We start from the raw sequence: 15,079 nt of genomic DNA, 5'->3' as shown, positions 1-15,079 counted from the left end.
GTAATTAATGCCTGACCAATCATTTCTTTATCCTCTTAATCCTACTCACTTCAAGCCTCTGGCTGACAAAACTGTAGAGATTTTGCAGATTGATTATGTGTGGTGAACTGCTTGTTCAAGTCTCTCATGGCTTCTTGATGTTTTAATGGTTAGATATGGGAAAAGGAAGATAAAAAGATGAAATTTCCTTTGTAAATCATCTGGCTTTATAACATTGAGTTTTCAGTTCAGTGTTAGTGAGCTTCCGAGGAATAAACCTAGGTTCCTGACTGTAAATTAATGTAACCTGACTAGAACTGTTCTCCAAAAAATTGATCGTAACTTCTGAGGCATGCTTTCTGGCTGGGGTGTTTCTGGTGTCAATGCATGAGGGAGCAATTCATGTGCTGAAGTTACCATAAAGAACAAAAAAGGTGATTCTTACTCTTAGAGGTCCAGGCTATGAGAAAGACAGGACTTTTTAGTCCAGTTACTTTTCCTTTCTACACTGACTTACAGCTACTTACAGCTTAGACAACGCTTAACGACTTGTCTAAGGTATTCCAGCACCATAAGGTCGTATTCAATCATATCGATTCATTTCTTTGCATTTGGCAATAACAAAAGATATTGTTGCAACAAATAATAACTGTACAGATGACTCATTAACTGAAATGATGACTGTTCATTTCTCTACGTTGATGCTGCCTGACTTGCTGAGTTCCTCCAACATTTTGCTTTTTGTAAATAATGTGTTTGTCTCTGGGTAACAAAGCTAAATTTGCTTGTACCATTTCTTCAATGAATTAACTTGTGCCTCAGATAAATGTTGGGCTTCTCCTTGTATATCTCTTTATGAAGCCAGGCCTTGGCTCTTCTATTGAGGGATGCACATGGTTATACAGGAGAGAGTGCAGAGGACATTTAGCCAGATGTTGCATGGATTGAAGGACTTAAGACCTGGGGAGAGATTGGATAGGCTGGTCTTGTTTTCCCTGGAATGAAGAAAGCTAAAGGATGATCTCAGAAATATCACGACATTTTTAGGGTAGATGGTCCATATCTGTATTTTTTCCTGTGGTAGAGAGATCAAAAGTAAGAAGGCAGAGGTTTAAAGTGAGAGGAAAGAATTTTAAAGGAGATCCGCCAGGAGTGTTGTTTACACAAAGTGGTCGATATCTGGAACTCCCTGCCAGAGGGGATTTTTGAATTAAATACATTCACTTGGTTTAAGAGGCATTCAGGCTCTGAAATAGGCAAGACGTAGAAAGAGGTGGTCCTAATGTGGGCAAAGAAAGATCAACATAGATGTGGTGGGCTGATGGATGGTTTTTAGCATGGCTCTATGATATGGATTATGTACTGTGTGGTCTATTCACAACTTGTTGCAGGCTCTTTTTCAGGCTTTTTGTAGAGGATTGGTCATACTATGATAGTTTATTAGAATTATGTGTTGTACTTGGACTGCATTGAAACCTGTGGGTTTTGACTTCCTTGATCTGTCCAGTAAGTTAGGTTTGCCCAATTAATCTATTAGCACAGTGGATTCTGGTTAATTGGGACCAGTACATTTTGGCCCAATTAAGAAGCTGCCCCAATTAGCTAAAGTTTATGGAAGTGGTTAAAAAGTTATCATAAAAAGACAAACTGAATGACAAATTATGTATTTAAATGAAGTACAGAACAAATTAGAACACTATTAATAATATTACAGTACTATAAAACTGTCTTAGTTCCTAATAGTTGTCAATAGAGGAATTCGCCCAGTGTACGCAATGAGCAAAATCAATGCAAGCACCTGGAGCTAATAATGGACTGCCTTTGTACAATTCTTTTGACAATTGCATCCTTCAAATCTTCATTTTCATTGTAAGATTCAAGATGATTGTCAATATCTTCAAATTCTTTGAAATTCCTAGCCTATTGAAGTAGTGAAATGGTTTCACTTTCGCTCCCAGCCTGAATACTTCCATCTCCAAGTCCGAATACTTGAAACTGCAGTAAGCAACACAGATCTGAATTGCTTATTTCTCACCAATTATCAGTGACAAGATCATCACTTTTTGAACACAAACACACTATTTTAAAAACTGTTCACTCTAAGCATGATGTGGTGTCGAATGGCTACACAAATGTGTGTGACTGGTACTAGTTAGAACCTGTTTGGCAACAGTCTCCTGTTCTGGTTAAGTGTCCCAAATAAAAGAAGGGAGTTCTGGCAATTTTCTCAATTTAGTTTTTGTTCTTTGAGTTGTCCCAAATAAGCAGCTACCCCGATTAACCAATGGCCCAAATAACTGGAATCTACTATATTTCCACGTTGTCCTCTGTTTGTTTAAATACATTTTTGCTTGCATTTATTTTGAACAAAGCTACATTTATTCCTTGTTCTACTTGTTTGCATGGGGATTGTGCTTCATTTTTGAATTAATTCTGGTGGCATGGCATTAAAGTTACTGGATTAGTAATGCAGAAACTTGGGCAAACAATTCTGAGACTTGAGTTCAGATCCCATCAGGGTTGCTTAGAATTAAAATTTGGAACTAAGAACAATACCACATAACCCTTTTGGACGATTGTAAAAAAGACCATCTGCTTCATTAATGTTCCTTAGTAAGGAAGTCTGCTATCCTTGTCTGGTCTCTATGTAACTACTGGTGCAACTCTATGTTGTTAACTCTTAAATGCTGGCTGTTGTAGTTGATTCTTGATCACCTAAGGACATGCAATAAATGCAGGCCATGCCAGCTGAAAAATGAATAAATTAAAATAAATGTTTTACTAATTTGTCCAGTCTGACACAGAATTACAGTACTGAAGTAAACTTCTACTGTGTGAAGTAATACTCCTTTAATGGGAAGAGAGAAGGTAATGAGGAAAGAATCTCTCTTTAATGGGAGGTGATCAGTCTCTGTGTCAGCTTTATCTTGTAAAGATAATGGATGTTAGTTCCCTGAGTTTTTATAAAGAATAGGCTAAAAAAAAATTCACCAGAACCTGTTGTTTATTACTTACCTGATGTACTAAACAGATTTTTTTTGCTTCTGCGCAGAAGAACGTGAACAAGGTTTACCTATCAGAATTGTATTTTGATGTTTCACTAACAATCTGGTGCTGCATTTTGATTTACTTTACTCAACGAGATCTATGCTCTGCTTATGTGCCGGGATTATGGGTGGCGTTTCCTTTGCTGGTGAAGTTATTGATTGGCGGACAATTGAAACAAAAAGGTAAACTTTTTCACGTTTATGTTCTAGTGCATATAAATGAGTACACAACAATAATCAAAAAATAATTTGATTGTGCCTTCACTTTGTGTATATTACGAGTTAATTTTTTTGGTTTCTTACAAAAACTCAGCTCTCTTCTTGATTGTACTTTGAACTCTTGGTAAAAGGTGAGCTGTACTGATCATCGAGCATCAGACATTGAATAGAATCTTTGAATGAAATCCTTGTTCCCACTTTTGATATACTATATTGTACAGTAATTGAAGATAGTATTAGTTGATGAATAATGATTTGTCGATAAATTCAGTGTATGCTTTGTATAAAGAAAAATACGGATTCCCATATTGATGCACTTACAAAGAAGACACGATAGTGACATATTTCATTAAGATTTTGAGGAGAATTGGAATGTCACCAAAGACACCTACAAATTTCTACAGATTTATCGTGGACAATATTCTAACTGGTTGCATCACCATCTGGTATGGAGGGGCCACTGCACAGGATTGGAAAAAGCTGCAGATAGTGTAAATTCAGCCAGCTCTATGGGCACTGGCCTACCCAGCACTGAGGACATCTTCAAATGGTGATGCCTCAAAGGCAGCATCCATCAATAAGGCCCCACCCCCCCACCCAAAACATGCCGCCTTCTTATTGTTTCCATCAAAGAAGAGGAGGTACAGGAGCCTGAGGACACACACTCACTTTTCAGGATCTGATTTTTCTCTGCTATCAGATTTCTGAATGGACAATGAATCCATGAACATTACTTCAGTATTTTTTTTCCTCTTTTTGTACAAATTTATTTTAAAATTCATATATATTTATTTTAATTTATAATAATCATTATTATGTATTACAACATAGTGCTGCTGCAAAACATATGCCAGTGATTTCAAACCTGATTCTGATTCTGGATTCTTTAAAGATTAGGTTTATTTGTCACGTACATTGAAGTATACACTGCAATGTGTCACTAGCGTCATCAACCAATGTAGTCCGAGGATAGTGCTGCAAATGTCACCTTGCTTTCAGTGCCAACACAGCATGCCCTCAACTCACAGGAAAACAATTTTTTTTTGATATTCCTTTCTGGAATTTTATTTTCCAGTTACGAATGAGCAGTCAGTGTATCATATTGTTTTTGGCATTCTGCATATGAGATAATTTTCAACAGAAACGATGTGCTTTCCTCTGTGTTTTGCTGCCTGCGTATAATCCTTGAAAAGGGAAAGGATTGCTTTTAATTTTCTTGAGCTTTAAGCTTTGATTGCCGCAGCTATAATTTTGTTATCAGCACCAGTGCAAGTTGTTGGTTATGACACTGTTCACTTAATGAGGCTAACGATTTCCATTTGTACTACTTCCCACAGGTTTTCTGTGCTAAGTTTGCTCTGCAGTGTTTTCATGGTTTTTTGCTTCCTCTTTTCTGCCCCCAAATTGTTTACACACTTCACCTTTGTTCTTGAACGTTTATTTGGGCACAGTCTGTGAACCTTTTGTACTTGCAATCCTTTCTTCTTGTGGGTATAAGTTTTCTGTTTCTAGCACAGAGCCAGAAAGCCTAGTGTTTTTTGAGATGTTAGTGTAAGATTTTCCAGAAGTTTTAATTGGGTACAGCTTGGTGAGTTTGTGATACTCTTCATCTTGTTTTCATGAGTGGAGGGCACTACGATAAAATGTCACTGTTAAATTACCGCTTTTCACTAACATAAGTAAATTTAAAGTAAGTTTCTTCCCTTCCGGCACCAGATTTCTGAAAGGTCCGTGAAACCCTTGAACACTACTCGTTATTCCTTTTTATTGTATTTAATTTATAGTACTATGTACTATGTTGTTGTAGTATGTAATTTATAATAATTTTATACCTTTCCATGTTGTACTGTCTCAAAACATCACATTTCAGGATGTACAAGTCAGTGATGATAAATCTGATTCTGGAAAGTAAATATATTTGTACCTTTTTAGTATGGTCAATTCTTATTTGTCAGATCCTTAACTGAGGGCGATTTCAACTCTGTTTTGAGGCTCCTTAGGTAGCTGATTCAAAGTACTTTTATTATCAAAGTATGTATGCAGTATACAATCCTGAGATTTGTCCTCCCCACAGACAGTCATGATACAAAGAAAATGGAACCTGTTCAAAGAAACACATCAACTTCCCTTCCTCCATCCCCTCAGACATGGAAAAAAAATAGAAATTGTGCAAATGACAACAAAAAATAAACGAGAACACAACATAAAACACAAAATCAAAAGGCATATTTCAGTTCAGCTCAGTGTTCGTTATCTGCAGGCCACCCTGATTCAAAAAAATCTCCTAAAAATAACAAACAAAAAAGAGTGACCATAAACTAGAACACATCATATATGTGAATTAGTGTCCAATCTACAAATTGTTGTTTAAACCTTGCTCTGGCACCATTCTTCAGCAGCATTGAGGGAGAGAGAAATCACTTGAACACAAGGACCTTCCCTCAGGAGCAGCGAGTGAGAGGAAGAGAGAGCCTCCCACATGCAAACACCCTCCTCTGGCAGCAGAGAGTGAGAGGCTTGTAGACGGTGCTGGACACACGCTTGCCCTCTGCACCTGCCGTGATGATTTCAATTGTCCTTGGTGCTTGAATTGGTGAGATTGGTGAGAGATGGAGTCGATCATGGGTTCGTGCCCCATCTCCAGGCTTCCTGACCCCCATGTTGCATGCTTTGCTCACAGCTTGTGGAACCCTCTCAGAAGCAGCAAGGCACCAGATCGCCCAATCATCCTGAAAACACACTGCCAGAATGTAAATGGCAGGCTCCAACAGTATCAGAATCACATTTGGCATAAAAAGTAAGGACCAATTTGAGGATGTCACCCTTGGTAGTGTTGTTTGCTAGCACCATCTTCTGATGAGGCCAGTGTTAATCCACGATGGTAACACTATATAAATATCTGTTTTAAGTTGGTACATGTTTAATTTATGATAAGTAAATTCTAAGACTTGCTATAAATTCTGCTAATTATAGACTGTTAATCTGATGTTAGTGGTTGGGAAGATGTCTGAGTCCATTGTTAAAGATGAAGTTTCAGGGTGCTTGGAGGTATATGTTTAAATAGGCCAAAGCCAGCATGATTTCCTCAAGGGGAAATCTTGCCTAAAAAATCTTTTGGAGTTCTTTGAGGAAATAATAAGTAGGAGAATAGGTGGATGTTGTGTATTTAGATTTTCAGAAGGACTTTAACAAGATGCCGCACAAGAGGTTGCTTAACAAAGTATGAGCTCAGTGGTATTACAAGAAAGGTAGATTGTACAGGAAGATTGGCTGATTGGCAGGAAACAAAGAGTGAGAATAAAAAGGGCCTTTTCTAGTTGGCTGCTGCTGGCTAGTGGTGTTCTGCATGATTTGGTGTTGGGACTGATTCTTTTCATGTTATATGTCAGTGATTTGGATGGTGGAATTGATGGCTTTGTGGCCAGTTAGCAGACCATACAAAGATAGGTGGAGGGGCAGATATTGTTGAGAAAGCAGGGAGTCTATAGAAGGACTTACAGATTGGGAGAACAGACAAATAAGTGGCAGATGGAATATTATGGAGGAAATGTATGGCCATGTACTTTATTTCTTTAGCCAGAGGGTGGTGCGTCTGTGGAATTCATTGCCACAAATGGTTGTGGAGGACAAGTCATTGAGTATATTTAAAGTGGAGGTTGATGGATTTTGATTAGTCAGGGTGTCAGAGATTATGGAAGAAGGCAGGATAATAGAGTTGAAAGGGATAATAAATCAGCCTCAGACTCGGTGGACCGAATGGCCTAACTCTGCTCTGATGTGTTATGGTGTCATGTAACAAATTTAGAATTTGAACTTGTGGCAACACAGCTGCTTCCAAAAATGTAATGCAAGGATTCCCAAATACCTCTCAAAGCTTGTATGCGTTTATGCCTTCATTTTCCCCATTTATTTTATGAGGACAAGCTAGCTAGCTTCCAGAATAACAGCTACTTGCATGAAATGCAATTCATAGAAAACCATAGAAACCATAGAAAAACTACAGCACAGAAACAGGCCTTTTGGCCCATCTTGGCTGTGCCGAACCATTTTCTGCCTAGTCCCACTGACCTGCACACGGACCATATCCCTCCATACACCTCCCATCCATGTATCTGTCCAATTTATTCTTAAATGTTAAAAAAGAACCCACATTTACCACCTGGTCTGGCAGCTCATTCCAAACTCCCACAACTCTCTGTGTGAAGAAGCCCCCTCTATTGTTCCCTTTAAACTTTTGCCCCTTCACCCTTAACCCATGTCCTCTGGTTTTTTTTTCTCCCCTTGCCTCAGTGGAAAAAGCCTGCTTGCGTTCACTCTATCTATACCCATCATAATTTTATATACCTCTATCAAATCTCCCCTCATTCTTCTATGCTCCAGGGAATAAAGTCCTAATCTATTCAACCTTTCTCTGTAACTGAGTTTCTCAAGTCCCGGCAACATCCTTGTAAACCTTCTCTGCTCTCTTTCAACCTTATTAATATCCTTCCTGTAATTTGGTGACCAAAACTGAACACAATACTCCAGATTCGGCCTCACCAATGCCTTATACAACCTCATCATAACATTCCAGCTCTTGGAATGAGCTGGAATGGCCAATGTACCAAAAGCTGTCTTTACGACCCTACCTACCTGTGATGCCACTTTTAGGGAATTTTGTATCTGTATTCCCAGATCCCTCTGTTGTACTGCACTCCTCAGCGCCTTTCCATTAACCCTGTATGTACTACCTTGGTTTGTCCTTCCAAAGTGCAATACTTCACACTTGTCTGTATTAAACTCCATCTGCCATTTTTCAGCCCATTTTTCCAGCTGGTCCAAATCCCTCTGCAAGCTTTGAAAACCTTCCTTACTGTCCACTACACCTCCAATCTTTGTAACATCAGCAAATTTGCTGATCCAATTTACCACATTATCATCCAGATCATTGATATAGATGACAAATAACAATGGGCCCAGCACTGATCCCTGTGGCACACCACTGGTCACAGGCCTCCACTCAGAGAAGCAATTCTCTACTACCACTCTTTGGCTTTTTCCATTGAGCCAATGTCTAATTCAATTTACCACTTCTCCATGTATACCTAGTGACTGAATTTTCCTAACTAACCTCCCATGTGGGACCTTATCAAAGGCCTTACTGAAGTCCATGTAGACAACATCCACTGCCTTCCCTTCATCCACTTTCCTGGTAACCTCCTCGAAAAACTCCAACAGATTGGTCAAGCATGACTTGCCACGCACAAAGCCATGTTGACTCTCCCTAATAAGTCCCTGTCTATCCAAATGCTTGTAGATTCTGTCTGTCAGTACTCCCTCCAATAACTTACCCACTACTGACGTCAAACTTGCCGGCCTATAATTTCCTGGATTACTTTTCGATCCTTTTTTAAACAACGGAACAACATGAGCCACTCTCCAATCCTCCGGCACCTCACCCGTAGACCCCGACATTTTAAATATATCTGCCAGGGCACCTGCAATTTCAACACTAGTCTCCTTCAAGGTCTGAGGGAATACCCTGTCAGGTCCTGGGGATTTATCCACTTTAATTTGCCTCAAGATAGCAAGCACCTCCTCCTCTTCAATCTGTACAGTTTCCATGATCTCACTACTTGTTTCCCTTAATTCCATAGGCTTCATGCCAGTTTCCTTAGTAAATACAGATGCAAAAAACCCATTTAAGATCTCCCCCATTTCTTTTGGTTCTGCACATAGCCGACCACTCTGATCTTCAAGAGGACCAATTTTATCCCTTACAATACCTTTACTCTTAATATACCTGTGACAGCTTCATTCTGAAGCTTGGCTTGATGTTGTTTTAGTGGCCTATATTTGGTATCTTTGCAGATACCTGATTGGTCATGGTGCACCAGTTTCAAAATCCTTTGCTCCATTTTCTGTGTAGTTTTTGTTCTGGGTCTTAACCTGTGGAGAATGTGACGTGACAATGTGTTTCAATATATAAGTATTTGTTTGTCATTGCTCCAGCCATAACTGTTTACACCCACAGTGTCTCCAAGCCTAGCAAATTCAACCCCCATCCAATACCTTTATTTTTCTCTAACTCCACACCCCCATCTGACCATTAAAGGCTTTAACACAGACTTGCCATGCCTCAGCCTTTGTGTGCGGTTAGAGTATACTTACTGACAACTTCCCAACAAAATTGGTGCAAACCCATTGTTTTGATAAACCTCATAGTCTCGGATCGCGTCCACAGCATTTTGGAGAGGGAGGAAGAGCAGCCAGGTGTCTTGGTACATATTGGTATCAATGACTTGGAAAGGAAAAGCAAAGAGGTCCTGAAAAGAGAATTTAGAGAGCTAGGTAGAAAGCTGAGAAGCAGGACCTCGAAGTTAGTAATTTTTGGATTGCTGCCCATGCCACATGCCAGTAAGGGGAAAAAACAGGATGATTTGGCAAATTAATGCAGGCTGAAGCGCTGATGTAGGGGGCAGGGCTTCAGGATCTTCGATCATTGGGATCTCTTCTGGGGGAGGTATGATCTGTTCAAAGGTAACGGGTTGCTTCTGAACACGAGGGGATCCAATATTGTTGCTGGCAGGTTTGTTAGAGCTGTTGGGAAGGGTTTAAACCTTTGGCAGGGGGCTGGGAACCGGAATGAAGAGACTTGGAATAGGACGGATGCTATAAAAGCAAACATGGTGTGCAGTCAGGCTGTCAGGAATGGCAGGCAGATGACAGAACAAAATTGCAGCCATCAGTATGAGTATCAGTGCATTCGGGATGTAGAGTCAAAAAGGGTAGCAAATACAGTACTCAGTGTTATACCTCAATGGATGGAGTATAAGAAATAAGGTGGATGATCTTGTTGCACTATTACAGATAGTCAGGTATGATGGTTGTGGCCACCACTGAATTGTGGTTGAAGGATGGTTGTAGTCTGGAGCTGAATGTCCAAGGTTACATGCATTGGAGGAATAGGAAGGTAGGCAGACGGGGTAGTGTGGCTCTACTGGTAAAGAATGGCATCAAATTAGTAGAAAGATGGGACATAGACCTTAAGATGTAGAAGTAGGCCCATCAAGTCTGCTCTGCCATTCAGTCATGGGCTGATCCAATTCTTCCAGTCATACCCACTCCCCTGCCTTCTCCCCAAACCCTTTGATGCCCTGGCCAATCAAGAACCTATCTATCTCTGCCTTAAATGCACCCAGTGACTTGGCCTCCACAGCTGCTCGTGACAATAGATTCCACAGATTTACCATCCTCTAACTAAAGTAATTTCTCCGCATCTCTGTTCTGAATGGGCGCCCTTCAATCCTGAGTCGTGCCTTCTTGTTCTAGACTCCCCTACCATGGGAAATAACTTTGCCATATCTAATCTGTTCACGCCTTTTAACATTTGGAATGTTTCTATGAGATATCCCCTCATTCTCCTGAACTCCAGGGAATACAGCCCAAGAGCTGCCAGATATTCCTCATCCGGTAACCCTATAGGACATAGGATTGGAAGATATTGAATCCTTGTGGGTTGAGTTAAGAAACTGCAAGGGTAAAAGGACCCTGATGGCAGTTGTATACAGGCCTCCCAACAGTGGCTGGAATGTGGACCAAAAGGGCAATGTTATAATAGTCATGTAGATTTCAACATGCAGGTTGATTGGGAAAATCAAGTTGGAAATGGATCTCAAGAGAGTGTGTTTGTTGAATGCATACGAGATGGCCTTTTAGAGCAGTTAGTCATTGAGCCTACTAGGGGATCAGCTATACTAGACTGGGTGTTATGTAATGAACTGGAGGTGATTAGGGAGCTTAAGGTTAAAAAAAACAATTAGGAGGTAGCGGTCACAATATGACTGAGTTCATCTTGAAACTCGATAGAGAGAAAGTAAAGTCTGATGTCGCAATATTTCAGTGGAGTAAAGGTCATTACAGTGGTATGAGAGAGGAGTTGGTCAAAGTAAATTGGGAGGAGCTGCTGGTAGGGATGACAACAGAACAGCAATGGCATGAGTTTCTGAGAAAAATGAGGAGGATACGGGATAGATGTATTCCAAAAGTGAAGAAATACTCAAATGAAAAAATGAAAAAGTGAAGAAATACTCAAATGAAAAAATGTCCAATTGTGGTTGACAAGGGAAGTCAAAAGTAATGTAAAAGCAAAAGCAAAAATTAGTGGGAAGACAGGATTGGGAAGCTTTTAAAACCCTTCAGAGAGCAACTAAAAGAATCATTAAGTGGGAAAAGATGAAGTATGAAAGCAAGCTAGCAAATAATATCAAAGTGGACAGCAAAAGCTTTTTCAAGTATGCAAAAAATGAAATAGAGAAGAGAGTGGACTGCTAGAAAATCAGGCTAGAGAAATAATAAGAGGGGTTCAAAAAGATGGCAGATGAACTAAATGAGTGTAGCCCCCTAGTAAGCCTCAGGCTCACTCAACTCACTTTCATCTAGGGGGAACAGCCTTCAGCCCTGCCAAACTGGGTAATCAAGTTTGTGTGGATGCTGTGTGATGTACCCCACCCCACCAAATAACAGACTAAACACCATATGCGATTAAATGATTACACTTTATAAATCTTACTAGAACTACGTAATTAATAGAGATAGAATATAAAAGGAAAATAAAAGGTGCCAAACTTATCAAAGTTCAACCACTTCGTGCACAACAGTTGGAGCTCAATTAACGGAGTCTTCTTTCCACCATTAGATGCCCTCCGACCACCTCGACCCGCTGCCTGGGACCAACCACGGTGGTCAACTAGACGCTCCACACAAGTCTCTCTTCCTCTCCTCTCCTTGCCAAAGACTCTGGGCCTTGGACTCCCGCTCGGGGTCGGTCTCGCACCCAGGGTCACAGCATCGCGTCTCCTCTCTGTCCCCATCGTGCCTTCTCCCCCAAAGCCCGTGAACAATAGCTTACAGACACACAAGAAAGAATAACATCTATTCCAATTGGTTAGCAAATGAATATAATTCTCTTTATAACCCAAACAAGCTGCTAGAGAGAGAACTTTCTCAGCAGTTAACATAACAAAGAAGCCATTTTGATTAGCCTCAGCAGTAACATAAAAGAAGAAACCCCTTACATGAGTATTTTGCATCAATTTTCACAGTGGAAGACACTAGCAGTGTGCCAGATGTTGATGGGTGTGAGGGAAGAGAAGTGAGTGCAGTTACTATTACAAGGGAGAAAGTGCTCAAAAAGCTGAAAGACCTAAGGTTACATAAGTCACCCAGATCAGATGAACTACACCTTAAGGTTTTGAAAGAGATAATGATAGAGATTGTGAAGGCATTAGTAATGATCTTTCAAAAATCATTGGACTCTAGCAGACACCAACAGAATCAATAAACTCATTTGTAAGGCCAGTGATGTTGTGGGGATGGTACTGGACTCTTTGACGGTGGTGTCTGAAAAGGGGATGCTGTCCAAGTTGCATGCCATCTTGGACAATGTCTCCCATCCACTACATAATGTACTGGTTGGGCACAGGAGTACATTCAGCCAGAGACTCATTCCACCGAGATGCAACACTGAGCATCATAGGAAGTCATTCCTGCCTGTGGCCATCAAACTTTACAACTCCTCCCTTGAAGGGTCAGACACCCTGAGCCAATAGGCTGGTCCTGGATTTATTTCCTGGCATAATTTACATATTACTATTTAATTATTTATGGTTTATTACTATTTAATTATTTATGGTGCAACTGTAACGAAAACCAATTTCCCTCGGGATCAATAAAGTATGACTATGACTCTGGCATGGTGCCAGAGGACTGGAAAATTGTAAATGTCACTCCACTCTTCAAGAAAGGAGGAAGGCAACAGAAAGGAAATTATAGACCGGTGGTTGGGAAGATGTTGGAGTCAATTGCTAAGGATGAGGTTGTGGAGTACTTGGTGACAAAGGGGCAAGATAGGACAAAGTCAGCATGGTTTCCTTGAGGGAAAACCCTGCCTGACGAATCTGTTGGAATTCTTTGAGGAGATTACAAGTAGGATTGATGAAGGGGATGCAGTGGATGTATATATGGACTTTCAGAAGGCCTTTGACAATGTGACAAACATGAGGCTGCTTGCCAAATTAAGAGCCCATGTTATTACAGGAAAGTTACTGGCATGGTTAGAGCATTAGATGATTGGCAGGAGGCAGCAAGGGATTCTTTTCTGGTTGGCTACCAGTGACTAGTGGTGTTCTGAAGGAGTCAGTGTTGGGACCACTTATTTTTCTGCTGTATGTCAATGACTTAGATGATGGAATAGATGGCTTTATTGCCAAATTGCAGATGATGCGAAGATTGTTGGAGGGGCAGGTACTGTTGTGGAAACAGGTAGGCTGCAAAAGACTTAGACGGACTAGGAGAATGGGCAAGAAAGTGGCAAATGAAATACAATGTTGGAAAATGCATGGCCATGCATTTTGGTAGGAACAATAGATATGCAGACTATTTTCTAAATGGAGAACAAATCCAAAAATCTGAGATGCAAAGGGACTTGAGAGTCCTTGTGTAGAACACCCTAAAGGTTAACTTGCAGGTAGAGTTGGTGGTGAGGAAAGCAAATGCAGTATTAGCATTCATTTCAAGAGGTCTAGAATACATCAGCAGGGATGTGATGCTGAGGCTTTATAAGGCAGTAGTGATGCCGCACCTTGAGTATTGTGAATAGTTTTGGACTCCCCATCTAAGAAAAGATGTGCTGGCTTTGGAGAGGGTCCAGAGGAGGTTCAAAAGGATGATTCCGGGAATGAAAGGGTTGTAACAGAAGGAATGTTTGATAGCTCTGGGTCTGCACTCACTGGAATTTAGAAGGACGGGGGAGTGGGGAAACCTTTCGAATGTTGATAGGCCTGGACGGAGTGGATGTGGAAAGGATGTTTCCCATAAGTCATGGGAGCAGAATTGGGCCATTCAGCCCATGAAGTCTGCTTCGCCATTCCATCATGGGTCGCACTCAACTTCATACACCTGCCTTCTCGCCATATCCTTTGATGTCCTGATCAATTAGGAAATGATCAACTTCCGCCTTAAATATACGCACGAACTTGGTCTCCACTGCAGTCTGTGACGGAGCATTCCACAGACTTAGTACTCTCTGGCTAAAAGAATTCCTCCTTACCTCTGTTCTAAAGGGTCGCCCAACATAAGAAACATCCTCTTCACATCCACCCTGTCCAGTCCTTTCAACATTTGGTAGGTTTCGATGAGATTACCCCCCCCATGGTAGGAGAGTCTAGGACAAGAGGGCATAGCTTCAGGATAGAGGGGCATTCATTTATAACAGAGATGCAGATAAATTTCTTGAGCCAGAGGCTAGTGAATTTGTGGAATTTATTACCAAAGGCAGCTGTGGAGGCGAAGGTCATTGGATGTTTTTAAGGCAGAGCTTGATAGGTTCTTGATTGGACATGGCATCAAAGGTTACAGGGAGAATGCCGGGGAGTGGGGCTGAGGAGGGGAAAGAAAGGTCAGCAATGATTGAATGGCGGAGCCTAATTCTGCTTGCACATGCTCTTTGAACTTGCCCCCTCTCACCTTAAATTCTGCCTTTTGGCGTTAGATATTTCAACATGATGGGGGGGGGTGGGTGGGTGGAAGATGCTAATTTTCAATTTCATCTATGCATCTCATATTATTATAAACCTCCTAAACCTCAATCAGACCTTCCTCAGCCTCTCCTGCTCCAGAGAAAATAACCCAAGTTTGTTCAACCTCCCCTTATAGCATATGCCCTTTAATTCAGGCAGCATTCTGGTAAACCTCTTCCATATCCTCTCCAAATCCTCAACATCTCTCCTATAATGGAACGGCCAGAATTGAATGTAAGCAGTGCAACCTAACTAGAGTTTTACAAAGCTTCAAAA

At 40.8% G+C, this 15,079-nt stretch overlaps 1 protein-coding gene across 1 annotated transcript in view; it reads left to right on the top strand.

Moving 5' to 3' along the window:
- The window catches only part of LOC140197680 (endoplasmic reticulum metallopeptidase 1), a 65,898-nt gene that overhangs the window by 27,418 nt on the left and 23,401 nt on the right, over positions 1-15,079 (top strand). Inside the window, exon 9 of the mRNA XM_072257990.1 lies at positions 3,032-3,209. Coding sequence (XP_072114091.1) covers positions 3,032-3,209 — 178 coding nt within the window. The remainder of the gene's footprint in view (positions 1-3,031; positions 3,210-15,079) is intronic.

This window comes from Mobula birostris, chromosome 5 (assembly GCF_030028105.1).
Source record: "Mobula birostris isolate sMobBir1 chromosome 5, sMobBir1.hap1, whole genome shotgun sequence".
Taxonomy (NCBI): Eukaryota; Metazoa; Chordata; class Chondrichthyes; order Myliobatiformes; family Myliobatidae; genus Mobula; species Mobula birostris.
Note: the sequence above shows the minus strand (reverse complement) of the source record. Positions and strands in the feature narration are given on the sequence as shown.